We start from the raw sequence: 24,063 nt of genomic DNA on the forward strand, positions 1-24,063 counted from the left end.
ACCACTTACTCCCTTTTTTGGGGAGTCCTACATATTTTTGAGGGCTTTTATGAGTTTGTTTTCCTTTAAAAATTAACCTACTTGTCCTAGTGAATGAAGAATTAGAAACTCCATTTGAATAGTTCTTGAAGTGGCAATGACCCGTTGGGGGAAATTTCAGTTGCTGTTTAGAAGAGATCCAGAGTAAATATCCCTGTACCTTAGAGGTCCATTTATGTTACAGACCCTTGTGAAACTATGGTGTTTTCTATGTGGAAAGGGCCATCTAGAGACTTTATTTGGGTCCCAGTTTGATTTCGGATTTACTGATGGTTTTTCACTCTGGACAATTTGACTTCTCACCTAAGGATAAGAAGTGACTTCTAGGCAACCTCCCTTGAGGTCCTAATCCCTGAGAGTAGAGTTCCAGTGTATTCTGGAAGCTCAGAAAAATCAGACTTACCCTCTAAAGAGGGAGGCTTGGCTTTTTTTTTTTTTTTTTTTTTTACTTTTTAAAAGTTAGCTCAGAATTAAATCTGACCTGTACTATGGATCCGAGGAGAGAGAACCCTTCAGTTACAGTATCCCCTGGAACCTTGCTGCTGATTTAGTATCTAACTGAGCCCAGAGCAGAAGTATTTTTTCCAGGAAAGGGAGAAGGCAAAGACCTGTGTGCTTGGAAGTAAATGAATTAGTGTTGCTTTACAAATTGGTAAGCTTTCTCACCTAAATAGACAGAGGATAACTTCCAATTGACTTCAAATTCCTCATCTTTAATATTGATAGAACTCTATATACTCTGAGAGAGCCATAAGAACTAGATTTTCCTTCTAAGAAGGGAAGATTAATTTTTATTTCCTTTTTCCCTCTATTTTTTTCCTATTTTCCTTTGTTGTTTTTGTTTTGGGGAAGGCTTTTGCAAGGAATGTAACATGATAACTTAGTATAATTATGTTTACAGGTCAAATTGTCCATGTTCTTGGAAGAATGAGAGAATGTTTGTTTATATGCTATATTACAGTGACTTTTCTTAAATACTTTAATAGAAGATAATGGAGATGGCATTCCAAAAGGAAATTACCAAACCTCCCTATATCATCAGAGAACTCTCCAAGAATTGGAATTGAGACTTTGTCAAACACGTTCCAGTAGTTTTGCTGATAGTAGCAAATAAACTGGAGAGAGTATAAGGGTAAGGATCTACCTTACTCCACAGAAGACCTAGAATTCTCCATTATACCATCAATCTATTATCCCCATCCTCAATTAAAGTAATAAGATACTCTATATTTGAATACTTTAAAGAGGGGAACTCCCCTTTCAGTTACAAAACCAATCAATCAAAATATAAACTTATAGGTAAATAGTCCAATTGATCAAATTATAGATGTATGAAGCATTTTGAGGATTGGATGAAATGAGATGATCCTACATAGGAAATGTTTGAGGTTTGTTTGAAGAAACTCAATTATGCCCTATAGGGCTTAAATAAAAGCAACAAGCCAGTTTGGAAGCAGAGATTCCAATAGCATGCTGATTAAGGAATGGAGCAACTCCTGTTAAGCTCTTGAGAAGGAATGGCTTGTCTCTTCCCACCCTTCAACCAAATTCTGAAACTTTGAACTGTGAACTTTGAAAGATTAGAAAATCTAAACTTCCTCTCAATTCCTAGCAGTGTCCTTAGAATATCAATTCCTGGGAGCAGGGTCTGAATCAAAAGTTGAGGACAAATTAAACATATCAAGGAAAAGCAGCTTATAATTCTACAAGGATCCCAGCAGAGATCTAAAGAAAATTTCCTAAGAACCCCACAAAGGGAGAAAAGGACTTCAATCAACCAAAAGCTATGAATTACCTCTTTGTCATAGCTGCTTTCTTTCCTTCTATGTGTGTTTGTACTAAATATATCCCAAATTTGGAGGGGTGGGGGTGGTTCTCATTATACCTTTTTAGTAAATATCCCAAACTGAAAACTAATTAAATCTAGCTAACAAATTGATATCAATTGGATAATCACTGAGGAATATACTCATAAGGATTCAGGTTTGCAGCAGGAAACCATTACTTATCCCTTAAGCCTATCAACAGAAATCTGAAGGAAAAAGTAGTAATGGCCCTCTAGACTCTAGTTTCTTAAACTGTAGGTTGCAACTCCATATGGGATCTCATAACTGGGTCGTGAAATTGTGACTTACTATCAGTAAGTGCTTGATTTGAATGCCTATTTTATTTACCTATATACAAAGGGTCACATAAAAATTTATTAGGCAAAAAGGGGTCATGAATAGAAAAAGTCTTAAGAAGCCTTATTCTCTAGAACCAATCTGTCAGCATAAGTGAATAGTAGGAAAATAAGTCTATGTACATCTTGAAATGTTCTTAGGATGATCTGGCTTAGTTACATTTCATATAATAAACTCTTCCTTCTCAGTATCAGGTTCATTTTCTTCCTCAAATATATTTTGCATTTTTAAAGTCAAACTACTTGTAATCTTCTATTATCCTTCTACATAACATTCTGCAAATGAACTGGCACTCTAAACCAGTATAGGTTTTGGCTGACATAAATCTCTATTTAGCAACAAGATTTTTTAGAAGTTTTGTTTGAGATTTTTACTGAATTCTTTTTGTCTCTTCATTGTAGTGATTATTTTTCATTGGTTGAATGGTGTCAGTATCATTATTTTTGTCCTTTTTCATTTTTCGGGGTGGATTCCTCATATAAATAGGTTGGAGATGGAGCTTCTATAACTGCATATAATGTCTTCTCATCTTTATCCTATCTTTTAACATCAATTTACCTTTGCTTTAACTAGTTGATGATAATCTGATTATACAAATATAGCCATGTGCTAAGGTCATGAAGTATGCTAGGATCCTATGGTTTTTTCATGGAAAATTCTGAGAAAGAAACAGAGTGGAAGGAGAAGGAAGTGGAATTTATCCTCCACCTTAAGAATATGTGGAGAGGTACTGATACCCAGGCTTTTTATCCCCAATTCAAAGAGACTATGACAATTAAGTAGTGGGATCAGTGCCAGCTGGTGAAGACAATGAGGCTGCAATGTTGAACAAACTTAGTTTGATGAGAATGCTACCACAGAAACATTTTACCTTTCCCCAAACTCTGAGTCATGGAAAAAGTCACTGTATTAACTCTCCCCCTTTGTCCCTATATCACCCCCTCAAATCTAAATATTAAAGCCATTTCCTGATCTACCAGTTAGAAATTTAGCACTGGCTACAATATTTCCAGTGGACATTATTAGCCAGAATTCTTCCTTTTCCTTTACATTTTCTGTTTATCCTTTTTGTTGTTGTTATGCAGTGCTAAATAAAAGAATTTAGCATGCTAATACGTTTGAATTATTTTTTGAGAAACAGAGTCTGAAGCCAGAAACCATCTCCAGTAGTAGATGCATTTATTCCCTCCCATCAGGAAGCATGAGCATACCAGCTGAGCACTGGATCTACCTAGAAATTCACAGATTTAGTGGATCTGACTAAACCTTTATTTCCCTCTAGACTACCTGTGTATTATGTATGCATATTTATCTAGAGATAGAGACCAAAAGCCATTGACAAAAGAGTTAGAGGAGAGACACCATGTCATCAAATATTTCCTTGGGGTTTTCTACTCCAAACATTTGAGTCTGTGCTTTTTATGAGGATTTCATCTACTATACCAGCAGTATATTTAAGTGCTATGTGGAGGGTAAAATACCATATACACATATATATTTCTTGTTTCCCCTTATTATTAAATTTTATCTTAGTAGGAATATGTGTATATATGATTATTAAATTTCATCTTAGTAGGGATGTGAGTATATTAAATATGTGTCTGTATACACACACACACACACATACAAACACAAGACATGGCTTCAAAAATACACTTCACAAATACTAGATAGTAGAGGAATGACTGACAACAGGTCATATAAAAAAGAGAAGTGAATAAATAAGAAAATGTTTATTAAATACTTTGTGCTATTCAAAGACCTTACGTTATAGTGGGGGAAGACAATATATAAAAGGAAGTGGAGAAATAATACAAAGAGTACGACTGCACCAGCACATTTAAAATTGAGAAATATGTGATGGTATGATTCTGAACAAGATAAGGCAAAAATTCACTTATCAGAATCCAGGATTAAAAAAAAAAAACCAGTTCTAAGTTCTGGTGGGAAAGGGAAGAAGATGGCTAAAGTAAAGTTTGACTGATTTGGAGGAACTAACTTAGTAGGGTTGCAAGCTCAATGATTCAATAGCCAAGAAAGCCAATAACATCTTAGACTTCCCTAAAAGTCTATAATTTTTTGAGGAAGTTGGCAGTAATGACCACTGAAGCTTCTGAGCATCCTCTCAGGGGTCCTCAAACTACGGCCTGTGGGCCAGATGCGGGAGCTGAGGACCATTATCCCTCTCACCCAGGGCTATGAAGTTTCTTTATTTAAAGGTCCACAAAACAAAGTTTTTGTTTTTACTATAGTCTGGCCCTCCAACAGTCTGAGGGACAATGAACTGGCCCCCTATTTAAAAAGTTTGAGGACCCCTGCATGGTTTAATCACTTTCTAACTATTCCATTTTCAACTGCTTCTCTGACTTTTTTTCTCCTTAGAGGATTACAGGTTCTCAATTCTCCCCCACAATCCAGTATTTTGGACAGTCATTGAGTGGGGGACAAGATATCACCCAAGATGGACTTATGGATGTGGCTGTGGGGGCCAATGGACAAGTGCTGTTGCTCAGGTGAGAATTATGCCTGTTTTCCTTGAGCAACCAAAATATTCTATCCCTAAATTTTCTTTTTTCTACTATCTGGAACCCAGGAAACCGATTCCTTACACATTTTATCCTCCCATTCTTTGTTTTTTTCCCCATAGGGCCCAGCCAATACTGAGATTGGAAGTGCACATGCAATTTACCCCCAAAGAGGTGATGAGGTCTGTATTTGAGTGTCAAGAACAAGAGAAAACCAATCAAGAAGCTGGAGTTGCCAGAATTTGTCTCATGACCCATAAGATTTCAGAAGACCAACTAGGTAAGAATTAGTAATGATATACTATGGCTTTCAAATTCAGTTCAACAAAGACTAATTAAACACCTGCAGTGTATAAGGCTCTGAGCTTAGACCAAGAATTCAAAGATGAAAAATAACCCATTCCTTGTTCTCAAGGATCCACAATATAATTGGGATTGGAGGGGTCAGAGATGAAACAACACAGACTGGTAGAAGAAAAAATCTTCTCAAATTGTTATAAGAAAAATAAAGAGGGAGAAATCTCTTTATTTGAAGGGATCTGGGAAAGTGTCATAAAGATGGTGGCTCTTGAAATAAGCCTTGAAGGAATCATTCAGATTCAGCAGGTGGAGAAATATTGATGTGTATTCTACATAAAAGAAGACTTCCATGAAGTCAGAGTAGAAAGAAGGGTGAATAAAATTGTGGAATAGCTAAGCATAATTAGGATAATAGTATCTAAGTAACTAAGGATAATCCAATAAAGCATTCAAGTCTCTCTTACATATGAAGTCACTCTTATTCAGTTATTTCTAGTCATGTCTGATTCTTCATGATCTAATTTGGGGGTTTCTTGACAAAGATACTAGAGGCTTGCCATTTTCTTTTCTATTTCTACAGAAGAAGAAACTGAGACAAATGGGGTTAAGTAACTTGCCTAGGTTCACACAACTGGTGTGTCTGAGGCCAGATTTGAACTTACTAAGATGAGTCTTCTTGACTTCAGTCCTGGCACTCTATCCACTGTGCCACTTATCTGCCCTGCCCTGATGAAACCTATAGTCAAAACCATTTTCCCTGCTCAGAAGGAAATCAGAAAAGTAGTCTCAGACTAGCAGGGGAGGGAGGAGATTAAAGGGTCAGCTGGAGCTCTTCTACACATGAACTCCCTGAAAGCTATCCCAGCATAAAGGAAATTTATGAATAAGAATCCATTCAAAAATCATAGCTAATGAATTCCTACCTATATGTTTACTTTTACTTGGCCAACCAGAGAATGCATTGGTTTAAAACAAGACTTAGTCATAATCATAAAATAAATGAAAAGAAAATTTTCTCCCATATGCACAGGGCTTCTACATACTTTCACAGTTACTACACAACAAATGGGAAAAGAAATACATTCAGGAAATATGCAATGCATGGGAGTGAACACACCTGGGGAATACATACGGCCATGGAACACATATGGCCAGATGCATTCATAGGGAATGCACATGGTTGGGGAACAATTGCCTCCCTCCAGTACTATGAAGTTCATGTTAATGGTGTCTTTTCTCTCTGCTGAGAGTCCCGACTGAACTTCTTGCTTGGACATCTCTGCTGCTCTCTGCTATGCAGAGTGACATCAATACTATTCTTGCTGCTGCTTGGTTTTGCTGTGTTGTTCCTTTCTGGAGTTGCTACATTTGCAGGTTTTTAGGAGTACTTTAGCTTAATGGGAGCTATTCTTTTCTGCCACCTGCAGATTTTCAGCTGTGCTGAGACTTTTCTATTGCAGGAAGGGTATTTAAACTTAATGTTTAAATTTTCATGTTTATGGTCCTAAGACAATCTTTAAATATATATAATAAAGCCCAGCCAGATAGTTAGAGAAACTCTTAGATATATTAAAGTCAGACTTTAAAACATTTTTCTTCAGTGACTGCTCAGGTAGTCTCAATCAGACCTCTCTCATAATCCAAAAATTCATTTTTATTCTTATTATATTCCTGGGTTGAGAATCTAGGTCAAGAACTGTCACAAGTATTCTACTTAGAAAAACTCAAAGGTTCTGGGTAGAACTGTGATGAAGAAATTACTTTCAACACCTATATTGTTTTCCTGGTTGCCATAGAAATCAACTCAGGAAAAAATGAAAAGGGTCAAGTGAAACTGGTAAAATTGGTGACCTTTCCAATTTATTGATGGGAAGGTCACCAACCTTACCAGCTTGAATTGGCCCTTTTCACTTTTTCTTCCTTCTCTCCTTCTTTTCTACTCTCCTCCATAAGAACTCAGGGCTCCACTCCTGCAGTATAAAATAAAGACTAGCTTTAGAAGAGTAGGGACAGATGACCAAAAGGTGTTACTTCCTTGAGCAGAGGTTGCTAAGGTAAATATCTACTCAGATGCTCACTTCATTGCTAATGACTTCCTTTCCTAATCAAAATGTGTGTGTGTATGTGTATGTACATGTATGTGTATTTGGTCCAAATAAATCACTGACCTATAATGTAACCAAATAATCCTCATTCCCCTTTATGTTAATGGAGGACACTAGTCATCAATCCTTCCATTTCTACCTAGGTGAACTCCGGAGCACTGTGACATATAACTTAGCTTTGGATCCTGGGCGCCCTATTCCTCGAGCCATCTTTGATGAAACGAAGAACCGCACAAGGGGGAAAGTTCTGACCATAGGCAAGGACAGAATCTGTGAGGAAGTGAAATTGTTGTTGCCGGTGAGCCTGGGGCAGGATAAGAGTATTCATCTACAAAAGAAAAACCATAAAGACAAAAGAATGAAACATTCATCCCTTTCCCTTTCCATGCCCCTCCCTTGTACTATCCCCAAAGTGATCCTTCTAAAATGCTCACATCAATATTGCTGAACTTTTCTTTTGTACTTTCTCTCCCTCTCTGTTTAATCATAATTACTCATGTCCTCATCTTTCCCCCATCATTGTTATTGTTGTTGTTATTAAATCATTCAGTCATGTCCCACTCTGTGATTCCATGAATTAGAACATATTAGGCCCTTCTGTCCTCCATTATTTCCTATACTAGGTCCAAGTATATGTTCTAACTTCCATGTCTGCCAACATTAGATCCTACTTTTATATAGGATAATATATTTAACACTGAAAATGACTTTAGAAATCATTTTATCCAATACATTCATTTTACATATAAAGAAACTGAGGCCCAAAGAGACTAAATGACTTACCGTAAGCTATTAAGTGGCAAAAGTGGGATTTGAAGCTGATTCCAAATATCCTGATCTTTCTACCATAGTGGGCTAAAATCTTTTTTAAAATAAATTTTAATTGATACCTTTTTTAAACACATTGCTGGAATTTCTTCCAGAAAGCAACCCCATATAGCATATACTACTTTTGTAAAGAGAAAGAGAAAAAATTCAGCAAAATAACATTTTGAGGAATGGACCTCCTGCATGTGGGGAGGAGAGGAATGGTGATGTCTCATCATTTCTCTTCTTTGGAGCCATGCTTTATAAGTTTTTTGTCAAGATGTGTATTCTTTGTCATTTTACAATTTTCACTTTTAATTGTATTGTTACTGTTCTCTCCATTTATTTTGTAGTTATATATACCATTTATCTTGGCTCTGCTTACTTCACTTTGCATCAGAATGGTGTAAACCTTTCCAGGTTTCTCTGTATTCATCATATTTATCATTTCTTACAGCACAGTAATGTTCTATGACATTAACATGATATCTACTTTGTTTCCAATTCTTCGTAATTGTAATTCTGAAATTCTCCCTGTCAATCTCTTCTCTTTCCACCTTTTCTACTCTATACCTGCTCTTAGTCCTCAATCTAAATTTCAGTTTTTTCAACACTGTCTTTTCTCCCAGATTTTTTCACTCTGTTAAAGGCCTCATTTTTGGAAACAAAAATTAGCATTATGCATTCTTACAAAAGTATAAATAAAACTGACCGTCACCTTAAGGTGAATCTGGGTATCTTTGATATCCCAGTCTTTGTATATCCCAAATGTCTAGACATCAAGGAAATTGTATTTAGTAGATGTTTGTGGAACATTGAAATCAGTGTACTGGGACAACTTAACCAGATTTCCTAATGCTAATTCTTCCTCAGAACTGTGTAGAGGATTCAGTGACTCCCCTCATCCTAAATTTCAACTTCTCTCTGGTGGGACAACCCATTGCCTCAGCCGGGAATCTCCGACCTGTTCTAGCAGCCAACGCTCCAAAGCTCTTCACCGGAGCTGTGAGTTCTGGGGTAGTGTTGCTGGGATCTGGGGAAGAGCAGGGATCTGAAAAGCAGAATCTTCCTTTATCTGAAATACACCACTATGCAGAATTCCTTTCTCTTGCAGTTTCCTTTCGAGAAAAACTGTGGCAATGATAATGTATGTCAAGATGATCTCAGTATCACCTTTAGCTTCCTGAGGTAAGAAGGATTATTAATGCTGTGCTTTGTTCTCTTTAAAAATCTGATTCATTTCAAATATTCAGGCATTGTCAGGCTTTAAAATTAATATTTTATTTTCACATCAAAAATGTTTATTTTGTATTTCAGTGAAAACAACAACACGAACACAATGAAATTTTGTAATGAGCTGCTAAATAACAGAACTGTCGTATACACATTTCGTTGACAGGAGATTCATGATCTTATTTAGTAATCACCTTTATACTTGCATTTTACACATAAACTGTTTAATAGAGGAAGAATATCACAAATGATTAAAAAATTTTCAAGATCTTTTAGGTCTTTGTTTTTAATCATTCCTATGAAAATCTACTTTGTTTCCAATTCTTTACAATTGTAATTCTGAAATTCTCCCTGATAATCTCCTCTCTTTCCACCTTTCCTACTCTATACCTGCTCTTGATCGTCCATCTAAATTTCGGTTCTTTTACCACTTCCTTTTCTCTCATGTTTTTCACTCTACTCTGGCCTCATTTGTGGTTTTGCATATATATTTACATGAAATAATCCTGCTGAAACCATCCAAAGCTTTTTTTTTTTCAATTGCTAAACTCTGGAGCACTATTTAATTTTGTAAGGTTTTTAAATGTTACTTGTTATCATGTGGGCTTCTTCCCAATCAAACCTTGTTCTTGCTTTTGCTTTTTCAAGATGTTTAATTGAAATCAAATGTAAATCTTCCTTTTTTATCATCTGAAGAGTCCTGGATGATATCTATTAGCTGCTTCTTCAAGTTCAAGTAACCTGTATACTGTGATATTTGGTACCCTTTGGGGGATGATATATATTTCTTTTTCTCAATCAAGAACAAAGTAGTGTCTTTTGTGGAGATTTCCTTAGAAGTGGCAGGCTGTGAAGCTTATATCTTAGCTAGCCTATAAAAGGGTCATTGTTTCTCAAGGTATTCTCTTTCTTGTTAAAGTTTAGGCTTTAAGCTTTCTGTTTTTAAGAACTTTGGAGAATATAGATGATTTTGAATTGTTAATTCCTCCAGTTCTATTATAATCAAAAGATTGTGGGGTTTTTATACATTTTTCAGTAATAGGGTTTTTTTGGGGTTTTTTGTGAACATAAACAACTTGTAACTCTGGAATTGTGTAACTGTTAATAGTGTTTTTTTTTTTTTTTTAATGTAATTGTTCTCTTTGGATTTCCCATAACATTGGCCTTTCAAATTTATTTCTTCTACATTGCCTGAATTTAAATAAACTTAAGTATTACTTGATGAGGTTAACTTGGATTTGTACAAATATTTCTTAAAATTTCTGGTTGGACTTATTCTATACACACAATAGAACTATGGCTCAAGTTTTTCCTTCACAGTCACTTTACAAATGTTAACATATTCTCTTCCCCCCACCCAGAAGCTTGATTTTCAAAGTAGCTTATTTTTAGTCTAGTGACCATGTAAGTCCAGAAACTTCTTTTTGAAACCAATTTTTTCTACTTGTGGCAGTTGCTTTAAATTGTGGTATTTCCACTTCCTTCTTAACAGTAGTTTTGTTATTCTTTCTGGTAATTTTTTTTAATAACTTTTTATTGACAGAACCCATGCCAGGGTAATTTTTCACAACATTATCCCTTGCACTCACTTCTGTTCCGATTTTTCCTCTCCCTCCTTCCATCCCGTCCCCCAGATGGCAAGCAGTCCTTTACATGTTAAATAGGTTACAGTATATCCTAGATATAATATATATGTGCAGAACCAAACAGTTCTCTTGTTGCACAGGAGAATTGAATTCAGAAGGTATAAATAACTTGAGAAGAAAAACAAAAATGCAAGCAGCTTATATTCATTTCCCAGTGTTCTTTCTTTCTGGTAAATTGTTAAATAGAAATTCTGTTAAACTTTGCTTTAAAACTTTTTCTTTGGAGCATTGCCTTTTATCTTTTCTCATCAATAATGATTTTCTTTTAGTATTGTGCAAAGTGAAATATTTCCCTTCCAATTTTCTGGTTACTTTTATATTTCATCTGGATATTTCATCAATAACGTCTTGTGACATATTTCTTGGAAAGGTTTTCTAACTTGGCTTTTTTGAAGACTTTTCTTTCTTTTTTTCTTTCTTTTTTACTAAAGCTTTTTATTTTCAAAACACATGCATGGATAATTTTTCAACACGAACCACTGCAAAACCTTGTGTTCCAATTTCCCCCCTTTCTCTCATGCCCTCCCCTAGATAGCAAATAATCCAATATATGTTAAACATGGTAAAAATACAAGTTAAATTTAATATATGCATACATATTTATATAATTATCTTGCTGCACAAGAAAAAACAAATCAAAAAGAAAAAATGAGAGAAAATAAATGCAAGCAAATGACAACAAAAAGAGTGAAAACGCTCGTTGTTGTATATTGTGTTTATTATATGGATCATAACAAAAATAGTTGTGATTCACACTCAGTTCCTACAGTCCTCTCTCTGGATGTAGATGGTTCTCTTTATCACAATATCTTTGGAAGTGATATGAATCATCTCATTGTTGAAAAGAGCCACATCGATCAGAATTGATCATCATATAATCTTGTTGTTGCCTGTATAATGATCTCCTAGTCCTGCTCATTTGACTTAGTATCAGTTCATCTAAGTTTCTTCAGGTCTCTCTGAAATCATCCTGCTGATCATTTCTTATAGAACAATAATATTCAATAACATTTATATACCATAACGTATTCGGCCATTCTCCAACTAATAGGCATGTATTCAGTTTCCATTTTCTTGCCACTATAAAATAGGCTGTCATAAACATTTTTGCACATGTAGGTCCTTTTCCTTCCTTTAAGATCTCTTTGGGATATAAGCCCAGTAGAAACACTGCTGGATCAAAGGATATATTCAGTTTGATAGCCCTTTGGGTATAGTTCCAAATTGCTCTCCAAAATAGTTGGATTACTTCACAACTCCACCAACAATATATTAGTGTCTCTGTTTTCCCACATGCCCTCCAACATTCATCATTATCTTTTCCTGTCATCTTAGCCAATCTGAGAGGTGTATCAGACTTGTCTTAATTTGCATTTCTCTGATCAGTAGTGATTGAGAGCACCTTTAGAAATGGTTTTAATATCTTCATCTGAAAATTGTTCATATCCTTTGATCCTTTATCAATTGGAGAATGGCTTGAATTCTTATAAATTTGAATCAATTTTCTATATATTTTAGAAATGAAGCTTTGATCAGAACCTTTGAATATAAAAATATTTTCCCAGTTTATTACTTCCTTTCTAATCTTGTCTGCATTAATTTTGTTTGTATGAAAACTTTTTAACTTAATATGATCAAATTTATCTATTTTGTGTTCACTAATGAATTCCAGTTCTTGTTTGGCCACAAATTTCTTCCTTCTACACAGATCTGAAAGGTAAACTATCCTTTGTTCTTCTAATTTGTTTATACCACTCCTTATGTCTAAATCATGAATCCATTTTGACCTTATCTTGGTATATATTGTTAGGTGTGGGTTATTGCCTAGGTTCTGCCATACTAGTTTCCAATTTTCCCAGTAGTTTTTGTCAAATAGTGAGTTCTTATTCCAAAGCTGGAATCTTTGGGTTTGTCAAACACTCTGTTAGTATAGTCATTGACTATTTTGTCCTGTGAACTTAAACTATTCCACTGATTGACTACTCTATTTCTTAGCCAGTACCAAATGGTTTTGATAACCATTGCTTTATAATATAGTTTAGGTCAGGGACAATGACATTTTCTTACACCCAGCCTATATAAATCTCATAGTAGGAAAGAAACTTTGGAATCTCACCCAGGAGGGAACACCTTGCCTGGGACCTTCCCACTCTGGGACTCTGGATGGCTGACTCAGGGGATTCCTCAGCCAACTCAGTTGTTGGTATTTCTCCAGAGTAGTAATGTTGTTTGTTGTTTGTTTGTTTCTTATGTTGTTTTTATTATTATAGTCTTATTTTATGACAAAAAAAGTTTTTTTTCTTTCATTTTTACCTTTTTATGCTTCTCTTGAATTCTATATTTGAAGATTAAATTCTCTATTCAGTTCTGGTCTTTTCATCAGAAATAGATGAAATTTGCCTGCTTCATTGAATGTCCATTCCCACCCCCCCACACCCTCCCTCAAAAGATGATGCTCAGTTTTAATGGATAATTGATTCTTGGCTGCAATCCAAGTTCCTTTGGTTTTCAGAATATCAGATTTCAGGCCGTTTGATATCTTATAAAGTGAAAGCTGGTAGGTCCTGGATAATCCTAATTGTAGCTCCTCAATATTTGAATTGTTTTCTTCTGGCTGCTTGCAATATTTTCTCCTCGATCTGATAATTCTAAAAATTAACTACAATGTTCCTTGGAGTTTTCATTTTGGAGTCTCAGGAGGTTATGGGTAAATTCTTTCAATGGCTATTTTACCTTCTGGTTCCAGGCAGTTTTCCTTGATGATTTTCTGAAAGATGTCTATGCTCTTTTTTTCATCATGTTTTTCAGGAAATCAAATAATTCTTACATTGTCTCTTCTAGATCTATTTTCCAGGACAATTGTTTTTCCAATGAGGTTTTTATATTTTCTTCTATTTTTTCTTTTTTTTTTTTTTTTTTGGTTTTGTTTGACTGATTCTCATTGAACTCACTTCCATTTGTTTAATTCTCATTGTTAGTGAATTATTTTCTTCAATTAGCTTTTTAAATCTCATTTTGCATTTGGCTGATTAGGGTGTTTTGTACATTGCATTTTTTTTCCATTTCACAAATTCTATTTTTCAACAAATTGTTTTCACCTATTTTATAAGAAGTTATATGCTTTTTCCATTTCATCAAGTCTTTTTTAAAGGAGTTTTCTTCAGATAATTTCTGGTTTTCCTTTTCCATACCCACTTGCAAAGATCTTATTTCCTTTCTCTATTTTTCTTCTAACTCTCTTTTAAGATACTTTTGTAATTCTTCCAAGAGAGCCTTGTGAAATGGGGATCAACTCATATCAATTTTGGAGGCTTCATCTGGAGCTGCTTTGCCTTTCGAATCCTCAGGGTTTGAGGTCTGTTCTTCTATTTCTCCATAAAAGCTGTCTGTGGTCAGAGTTCTTTTTCACTTTTTTTGCTCATTTTTTTAAAGGTTGAGGTCTGCTCTTAAGGCAAAGAAGGGGCAGCTTCTTTAGTTTGCCCTGGGACCATTACTGCTGACTGACTTCTGGTGCTGGATAAGTGTGGCCAGGTCCTACATTCTTTCAAAGTTCAGTGGCTCGCAGTTTGCCTTTTGTATTTGCTTTGTGTGTCTTACAGCTAATCTGCTGATCTACTGGCTTGTAACAAGTACAGGGTAAGTTAAGAGACTTGCAGTAGATTTCCTGGTGTGCTGATGTCATAATGCCCTGGTGGCCCAGCTCCTTCCCTCCAGTTCCCTGTACTGTGGTCTAGGCTCAGCAGCCTCTCTCCCTGCCCAATTAAAACAGACCTTTTCTGAAGTTCTTTCAAAATATCTTCTCTTGGAAATTTGTTGTACTCCAGATATCTGTGAATTGTGTCACTCCAAAACCAGTTTAGAGACTTAATCTGCTGTTTATTTGAAGGAAGCTTGAAGGAGGTCACATAGAGAAGTTTCTACTCTCTGCCATCTTGGGTCTGTCCCTCTGAAGATTTTTCTAGAAATTGATTTAGTCCTCTTAGAGCTGAGCTTTAAAATGTTAATGGTTTCTTACTAATCAGTATTGATAATTTGCAACTATTTTTCTGTGATTAGTCCTGTATTTGAAAGTCTTTTGAGGACATTTGCTTTAAATCAAATTTTGGATTTAATAAAATCCATTTTCTGATATAATTGATAAAAGGTCTTATGGATTGACATAAAAGATTTTTCCTGTTAATTTCACTCTTTCTAGAAAGTTTCCTTCTAGATAATCATGTTTTAAATCATGTAAAATTGGTGGGACAGTTTTAGTTCTATACATTGTAAGCATTATTTAAAACTATTTCCTCTTCAAGATCCTGAACTCTGAAATTATTCCTCTTTGACAATCTTCTCTCTTTTAACCTTTTCTATTCCCAAACCTGCTTTTGGTTCTCAATATGAGCTTCAATTCTTCTAGCACTTCCTGTCCTGGGGTAAAGCCTGGGTACTTTTCACTTTACTCCAGCCTCATTTTCCTCCCAATTAAGCCTTGAGTTTTGATCATCCATTTCAATCTTGCCTTCCCCTTCAACTGCAAAATACTTGCCCCCTTGACTTTCTGTTTCTGAGTCCCTATATTCCTCTGTCTCTCAAGATGCTCAAATCTCCCTTAAAAAAATGATTTGCTCTTGATCTTGCCACCTGCTCAAACTATTAATCTGTTCCTCTGCTTCTTGTCAGGGTCAAACTTCTCCAGAGAGTTATCTCTACTGGCCACCTCTTTTTCAGCTCCACCCACTAAAAACCCTTTGTAAACAGGCATCCATCTTTGCAACCTTATTGAAACTGGTTTTTCCAGTGTCATTAACAATTTATCTATTGCTAAAACTCTCACTGTCTTTGTTTTCTCTGATGTACTTGATATGGTTGGTAAGACTTTTTATCTTGATCTTATTGTTTCACATAGCTTTATAGCTAAAGGAGACAATAGAATATCATGGAAGAAAGCTGCTCTTAAGTTGAATGTACTTTACCTGAATACTATTTCAGATACTTATTAGCTATATGACTATGGGCAAACCACTTAATCTCTTAGCCTCCATTTATAAATTTGTAAATTAATGAATGAATGAATGAAAAAGAATAGTTGGTCAAGCAGGAAGCATTTATTAAGTGCCAACGTTGGGCTACATGCTTACTAAGCAAGAGATGCAAATAAAGGAGAAAGTTCATTCTCTCAAAGACACAATGTGAAAAACAACTACAAAGATATATTGAAAATAATTAGTTGAGACCTGAAGGAAACCAAGAAAGTCAGGAGGTAGGGCTGAGGAAGGAGAGCATTTCAGGCACAGGGAAAAAAGAAAGTGCCCAGAATGTGAGGATGGATTGTCATTCCAAAAATAGTCAGAAGGCCAGTATCATTAGATCACAGAGAGTATATAAGTTAAGTTGGAAGGTATAAGAAGACTGGAAAGTAAAGGCTTTGAATGCCAAAAAGGATTTTATATTTGATTCTGGTAGTAATGAAAAGTCACTGGCGTCTATTGAATAGGGAAGGTTTGAAAACTGAGCTGATAGGTAAGATGAAGTAGAGAGAGTCAGGAAGAGCAACCAGCAGACTATTTCAGTAATTCAAGTGTGAGAAGATGAGTGGCAATGTCAGAAGAGAGTGTATATAAAAGATGATAGGAAGATAAAATCAACAGGCTTGGCAATCATGGGGGGTAGAATGAGGGTATAGAATTAAAGATAACAATTAGATTGCAAATTTGGGTGACTAGGAAGATGGCACTTTTCTCCAATACTGCACAAAAAAGCTTTTGATCAGATGATTGAATGACAGCTTAAGATGACAATTCCTGCCCTCAAGTTTGCATTCTTACTGAGAAAGACAATACGTATACAAGAGTAGTAACTAGGGAAGGTAACTTTGATGTGGAAATTTTGGGATGGTAAATGTGGTCATCAACAGATTAGTACACCTTTCCATGTGTAGTAATCCTGGCAGAGTAAGTTTGATCAAGGCTCTAGAACTATAGGGGAAGTAGGTAGAAGGGAAGGGTTGGTGGCAAGGCATTTGGCATAACTGTCAAGAAGATAGACAGGGACTAGAAAATGAGATGAAGCAGGATTTCAGTCTATATAAAATAATGGACTAAGTAAGGGAGTCATTCACCAACCTGGACAGCAAGGATTTAGGATATAAGTTCTGGAGATGAAAGAGTTCAAATTTTCAGGTCTGCCTGTCTCCCCCTTTCCAGTCCATCCTCTATCCAATCACCAAAGTAATTTTCCTAAAGGGCAAGTGTGACTATGTCACTTTCCTACCTTAAAAATTCCAATTCATCTTATACACACATACAGACATGTATACATACACACACATATGCACACATCAGCTTTGATGGAGATAGTTAGATATATATTGTTTATACACAGTTGTTTTACATGTTATCTTCCCCTAAGTTTTCAATTACTGACTGCTTCCCTAATTTCTCTTGAAGCTTACAAACGCTAGTGGTAGGAAGCCTCCAAGATCTAAATGGGACAGTGACTGTGAGGAACCAGGGGGAAGATTCCTATAGGACCATGGTGACTTTTTTATATCCTCCAGGACTTTCCTTTCGACGAGTGTCAGGGATTCAGGTAACTCAACTCTAAGTTATTGGTATTATCTAGTTTTTGCCCTCTACAGAGATCTCTGTCTTTGTGGTAAACTCAACTACCTCTGCTTTCCTTCCAATCCACAGAATCGGCCACAGCATCATTCCATGCCAGTGTTTTGTGAATCAGGAACAGCTGAGAATGAGAGTATAAGAAGCAGCCACTGTAGTATTAGTCACCCCATCTTTCGGGAAGGAAGTATGGTCAGTAATACCACCTTCATTTCCTTCTTCTTTCCCCTTTTTTCCTACATTCTTTCCTTTTCAGTCTCTCCTCACTTTCCTCTTTTCTCCTTACTCAGATCAGTTTTAATATAACATTTGATGTTTCCCCTATGGCATCCCTTGGAAATAAAATGGTCTTCAAAGCAAATGTGGTAAGGTAAGATTAATGTCCTTTAATGGAAAACCTAGCTCCTGTTGATGGTAGTATTCTATCCTATGTTTATTAGATGTCCTTCTTCCCTCTCTTCTCTCCAGTGAGAATAATGCAACTGTCACCAACAAGACTTCCCTCCAGTTGGAACTACCAGTGAAATATGCCATCTACCCAGTGATCAGCAGGTGCCAACTCCCTTTACCTCACTCTGCCCAGCGAACTGCTTATGCCCTCCTACCATGCTAAGATCAATACATAATTGTAGAATGGGTCACAGGTCCTGCTAGTATTTCATACTCAGGTTGATAATTGTCTCCCTGTCTTTTACTTTTACTGCTCCTTTACCCCATGTCTCTGGATCCTTCATTCTATAAGAGACTGTGTAATGCAATGTAATTCAATGCAGTCAAAAGACTTGAATTTAAGTAATGACTGCCATTTAATCACTTATGTTACTTTGAAAAAGATCACTTAACTTTTCTGAAGCTACATTTCCTTGTTTCTAAAATGATGGGGCTGAATTAGAGGACCTATAAGTTCCCTTCCCATTCTAAATCTCTGATCCTATATTCTTTCTTGTCCATCATCCATTTGTGGCTTTATTCCCTCTGACACTCCAACTGTGATATGCTCCAGAAGTCTCGCTAATGCTGGGTTCTACATTGCTATTTCATTCATCCAGTCAACAAATATTTACATAACATAAATATCTACATCATAGACAAATTCAATGGTAGTTAAGAAACAGCCTGTACCTTACAAGGCTGAAAATCTAGTAAAACTGCTTCAAATCTTGTGTTATTTCCCATTTTTCTTCCATCAGCCATGAAGAATCTACAAAATATCTCAACTTCTCAACCTCAGAAGAGAAGAGCAGTGGTGATCTGAAGCACAAATATCAAGTAGGGGAATGGTATAAAAGGTCATGATATCTGGGAAGAGTTGCAATTAGGAATTTTAACACCTGGGACAAATACAGATATTGGGTGGGAGTAGAGTTGAGGCATAACTTTAATGACATGACCACTATTGTGCATGATTGTTAACTGGAGAAAGACTATTTTGGTCAATTGGAGGATAAACAACTGACAGGAACAGGGTTTTTGAAGGGAGTAGATGTTGATGTGACACAAAGACCAATTATTTAATTTCTTGAGAGAATGAACAGATAATGGCAACAGGAATCTGGACAAGAAAGAAAAATTTTCAAAGGAAGTGACTGCTGAGTGATGAAATCAGAGGGACAGTCTAAAGCTGGCAGTGACAAACAAGGGATTTTCCAACTCTTAATCTTGGCCCTGTGTGCTAAGAGAATGAACAACTAGTCTAAGAGACAGTGTCAAGAAGTGTAATGTATTCGGGAGAAAATCAGGTTTTAGTAAACATCAGAAGAGGGAAGAACTATGCTAAAAAGATCTAAGATGAAAGGTATTTTGACAACAGTAAATTTTTCCAACATATACTGAAAAGAATAGAAAGAGATTGGTAAGGGGAAGAGGTGGTTTAGAGGATTAGAACTGAATTGGATAGGAATTGGAATATAGGGTAATAGGAGGAACTGTTTTTGAAAGTGGAAGTGGAGACAGTTCAACTTCTGATACAATCCCTGAAGAAGAGTTTGCCTGCCCCTTTCCCCTCTCTTCTCCAGAGTTTTCCTGTCATTAACTTCACTCTCTTTCCCTCTCCTGGGATCACCTACCATAATCCCTATAGCAAAACAAACTGTTATATAATTGAGGTTCAAGCAAGGAGGTCTCCAAACTAAAGATGAGAGGAAACAGCACTTTCCTTCATTCTAATCATGACACCTGGGACAAAGCCCAAACTATTTTACCCTAGTTACAATTCTGCATTTGGGTCCTGAAATATTGGAAATGAGGGACGAGTTATCTTCCTAGAGACTATACTACTTGGTTTTAGATAAGAGCATGTAGATCATAGAAACTGAACATTAAAATCCACACCCTCTCTGTATCTAGGTAAACAACCTAGGTCAACGGGATCTTGCCATCAAAATTGACTTCTGGGTCCCAATTCAGTTGAACAAGAAAAACATTTTGAAGAATGTTCAGATCATCCCTTCTCAGGTATTCCTATTCCCACATTTTTGCTGACATATTCCTGGGCCAAATGTAAAACTCTCACTCTTTGTTCTCCCACCTTGAAAGTATATAGCATCTCTTAGATAAAATTCTTTTGGATAAAATTACAGTTCTCTTCAAAGCTAATTAATAATTTCCAATCTAACCTCATCCTTGATGGTCTGTTTCTTTCCTTAGAATCTCTCATGTACCTCAGAAAAAAAAGATCCTAGTCACTCTGACTTCCTGGCACAGATTCGTGAAACTTCAGTAGTGGTAAGAAGGGACCCAAACTCCAGAAATACCTGCATATCAGAGCTACAGAAGACCCATTGTTAAATTCAGGTGCTCTTATACCATATCAGAGCTAGTTACTTGATTTAGTTAGCTAATTTCAACTAGGCAAATTCACATAGGCAAATCACTTAATTTCCCCCAGCCTGTTCCTGGGGTATAATCACTTCTATCTTACAGGATTTTAAGAATTAAATGAGACAACAGCAGTAAAGCATTTTGCAAATATTAAAGTGCTATCTAAATGTTTGCTATTGATATTATTATTCCTTAAAGTACCATATTGTATTTTCTGCTCTATCACCTTTCTCTCTCATCCATCACTCTTTCTTCCTAGAATTGCTCCATTGCTGTCTGCCAGAGATTTCGCTGTGACATCCCTTTCTTTAATGTTCAGGAAGAATTTACCTTCACCATTGAAGGCAAACTAAGTTTTAGCTGGGTCAAACAGGTATGTAGACATATGATGAACCTGCTGTTCTGCCTCACAAGAATTAGATATCTTTCCTATTCTTTATCTAAATTCAAAGAAGTCATTGTTTTAATCCTTCCCCCACTCTTCACTCTTTTCTCCACCATAGACAGAGCATAACAATCTGTTGTTTACAAGCTTGGCTGAAATGGTTTTTGATGAGTCCAAATATGCTCTACTTCCAGAGCAGATGTTTGTGAGCAACAAGGTAATCTGTGTTTATGGGCACGTAGGATCATAGTCTTAAAACTGGAAAGGCCCTTAGAAGCCATCTAGTCCAGCTCCCTTTTTTAACATCTGAGAAAACCAGAGAAGTTAAGTGACTTGTCCAATAGCATACAAGTTACATAGCCAGAATTTGAACTCAGATCCTCTAGCTCCCCTTTTAGCACTCTAACACTATCTTATATAACAGAATATAAATATTCCAAGACAGGAGGAGAACCTGGGTTTGGGAAGAATCCAATCTAGGGAACAATACTCCTACATGAATCATATACATTGGGGCTTATTGTTTTTTTAGGAGTCCAAAAAAGAGGGGTTTTGCCTTGGGCTAGTAGATTGGATTTGAGAGGAATAAGGTTTCGATAAGAAACCCAGAATTTAGATCAAGAAGTCCTGAGTTTTGATTTAACAGATTTGGAAAAAGAGGGTTAAAACAAAATTTAATATGATTACTTTTGTTCATTGGAATTTCTTTTCCCTCAATGTCTTATCAACTGACATCCAGATAGAGACCAGAGTAGAACGATATGAGGTTCATTCTCCTCTTCCCCTCATTGTGGGCAGCACTGTTGGGGGACTGGTGCTTCTTGCACTCATCACGGCTGGATTATACAAGGTGACATCCCTTACCCAACCCTTTATCTGCAACATTTTTCTCAGACTGAAGGGTTTTCTCTTCCTTTCGAGCATCTTTTTTTTTCTATGTGGATCTTAATGCTCTAGATTTTGTACATAGCTGATTATTAGAAAATAAAATAAATATATTATTAATCACACCACTTCTCCTAAATACACAAAAGATAGGACCTCAGCTTCTATTTTTATTAATATAAATTTATTTTTGTTTGTCATATTCATGTGGCACAAAAAATGTGGAAAAGGGACTAGCATTTTTTTCTCTAGCTCCTTCCCCATCTTGTTTAACTTTATGAATCTTCGTTTCAAGAAATATTTTTTCCATTTCTCTCCAAATCTACATTCTTACAATCCTCCAGATGACGTTTATAAAATGATTTCCCCTTCGAATTCCTACGCTTTATTACATGATGTGTATAGAATCACAAGATTATAACATCACAATAAGTATGATTTCCAAGCAGCAAAAGCCTTATTTTAGAAAATTTAGAAATGATGCTTATACCATGTGATTCATTGCAAAGATTGCTATCGTTAGTAAACAAAACACAAAAATTAGAAAACTAATCAATCTGTGAATAATTCAATGAAATATATTTTAAAACTAAATTCAAGGATTAATTGTCTTTAAGAATTGTCTTAACAACAATTATTGGCAATTGTCTTGCATTATCTGTTAGACTGTAGCATTTGGATTTTTTGTTTTTTTCTGGTTTATAGAGATCTAAGATCTTCCACTTTTGACATTAAAAAAAAAATTACTGTTATTTGTCCCTCTGTCTCTTCCTTTTTTTCATTCTGCCTGAGTCATTCCATTATAGTCTATCACCTCACTAAGTTTTTCCACTGACATTTTTTTATTTTCTCATTTAAATTCAACTTCTTCAATTATTTTTTTAATAATTTTATTTACAATCACATAGATGTCTTTATTCTTTATATTTTCATTATAAACCATGATCTTAAAGAATGTTCATTCTCTTTTCTAGAAGTAGTTATTTTTATCAACACTTTTTCTTTCATTTTGAAATTTTGCTATTTTTTATTTATTTATCATATATATTCATTGTTATGGGGCCTCATTTGTGATATTAATTTCTTTGTTTTTTCTATTAGTTTTCCTGTGAGGTTTTTTGTTTGTTTTGTTTGTTTTGTTTGCTATTTCTTTTCCTTTGTTTCTTCATTTCTGTTCCTACATTTTATTTGAACATTTGTCTTAAATACATCCATCTTGCAAAGTAATTTTCTTCTCTTTTCATTCTTTTTACTTCTCATCTCTCCTTTCTTCTCATACTGCTTTACTTAGTCTTTTTATGGTATTTCTATTCATAATTTCCCACATTCTTGCCCTATCTTTCTTTGTTTCAGTTTCATCTCATATTTCCACCTCTGGTTCTTCAAAATTTTCTCTTTCCTGGTTAGATCTCCACCATACTCCCCACCTCCTTGATTTGTTTCTGATAAGAAAGTGAAAAAGATGGAAATATCTAGGATTGTTGTCCCTTTCTCACTAATTTTGTTTCTCTCCATCCCCACAGCTTGGATTCTTCAAACGCCAATATAAAGATATGATGAATAATCCTGAGGAAAGTGCACCTAACACCACCCCTCCTGAATAAATGCTTCTTCTTTCACCTTCAGCCTCTTCAGAAGGAGACCTATAGACTTTTGTTTAAACAAATGGACCACTTCTCTTATTGCCTAGGAGCCAAATCACTTTTTTCTATCAGAAGAAGTACACACTTATATAAATTGTTGGAATTGGCAAAGCTCCTCTGGCAATATAAAAATTTTTTGTAGTTTTCATATGTGCACATAAAACCTGTAATGGAAGATTACTGTTTTTTTTCCCTTGAGTGGATGTCTGACCTTGCATATAGAACAGGGCATGACAAAGTCGGGTAAGAAGGGGACATCTACTCTTTGTTCTAACTGGAAATAAAGAAAGGGAGTTTTTTTTTTCCTTTACCTATGTGAATGTGTTTCTAGGAGAAGGCAAAAAAGCATTTGATGGAAAGACTGAAATGGCAATATGAGACATATAAACATTTTAAGGGGGAGAGTTGTTTGATTCTCTTTATGTATCACCATGTGAAAGTAGATGCTAAATAAATGCTTTGTCAGGAAGGTAGGAAAATACCTGGAACCCAAACATATTAGAAAGGTAGGAAAATTGCCTGGGAAAAGAGCAGCTCACTGTTATAAAGTATATTTAGGATTCTTGTGTAAAATAGAAAGGAACACTATTCAAAGTAAATGTTAAGATACTAAACTTTAATGCATTTAAACAGGTGAGAACACATCCCACAAGATATGAACAAAGTCCACATACCTCCTTGAATCAATCAAAATATTTCAATTAAATACAGAACAATTAATCTGTTATGGAAATGCCCCAGCCAAAAAAGGAAGAGTTAGTTTAGGACCTGAGAAATTAAAAAGGTGTTGAAACAGGAAAAAAGAGTAGGGGGATCAAGGGAAAGAAAAAAGCATAGAGACAATGAACAACAAAAAAAAGAAATCAGAACTGAGCATAAAAGAAAAAAAA

General features: G+C 35.6%; 1 protein-coding gene across 1 annotated transcript in view; it reads left to right on the plus strand.

Annotated features, from left to right (window-relative positions):
• The window catches only part of LOC127561135 (integrin alpha-M-like), a 47,684-nt gene extending 24,109 nt beyond the window's left edge, over nucleotides 1–23,575 (plus strand). The window contains exons 15-30 of the mRNA XM_051996388.1: nucleotides 4,605–4,735; nucleotides 4,870–5,027; nucleotides 7,296–7,450; nucleotides 8,833–8,964; nucleotides 9,074–9,147; nucleotides 17,270–17,411; nucleotides 17,516–17,632; nucleotides 17,731–17,810; nucleotides 17,909–17,992; nucleotides 18,631–18,709; nucleotides 19,787–19,894; nucleotides 20,087–20,164; nucleotides 20,520–20,633; nucleotides 20,764–20,862; nucleotides 21,385–21,495; nucleotides 23,054–23,575. Coding sequence (XP_051852348.1) covers nucleotides 4,605–4,735; nucleotides 4,870–5,027; nucleotides 7,296–7,450; nucleotides 8,833–8,964; nucleotides 9,074–9,147; nucleotides 17,270–17,411; nucleotides 17,516–17,632; nucleotides 17,731–17,810; nucleotides 17,909–17,992; nucleotides 18,631–18,709; nucleotides 19,787–19,894; nucleotides 20,087–20,164; nucleotides 20,520–20,633; nucleotides 20,764–20,862; nucleotides 21,385–21,495; nucleotides 23,054–23,134 — 1,743 coding nt within the window. The 3' untranslated portion in view covers nucleotides 23,135–23,575. The remainder of the gene's footprint in view (nucleotides 1–4,604; nucleotides 4,736–4,869; nucleotides 5,028–7,295; nucleotides 7,451–8,832; nucleotides 8,965–9,073; nucleotides 9,148–17,269; nucleotides 17,412–17,515; nucleotides 17,633–17,730; nucleotides 17,811–17,908; nucleotides 17,993–18,630; nucleotides 18,710–19,786; nucleotides 19,895–20,086; nucleotides 20,165–20,519; nucleotides 20,634–20,763; nucleotides 20,863–21,384; nucleotides 21,496–23,053) is intronic.
• Nucleotides 23,576–24,063: the final 488 nt, after the last annotated feature.

Source organism: Antechinus flavipes, chromosome 1, assembly GCF_016432865.1.
Source record: "Antechinus flavipes isolate AdamAnt ecotype Samford, QLD, Australia chromosome 1, AdamAnt_v2, whole genome shotgun sequence".
NCBI classification, from domain to species: Eukaryota; Metazoa; Chordata; class Mammalia; order Dasyuromorphia; family Dasyuridae; genus Antechinus; species Antechinus flavipes.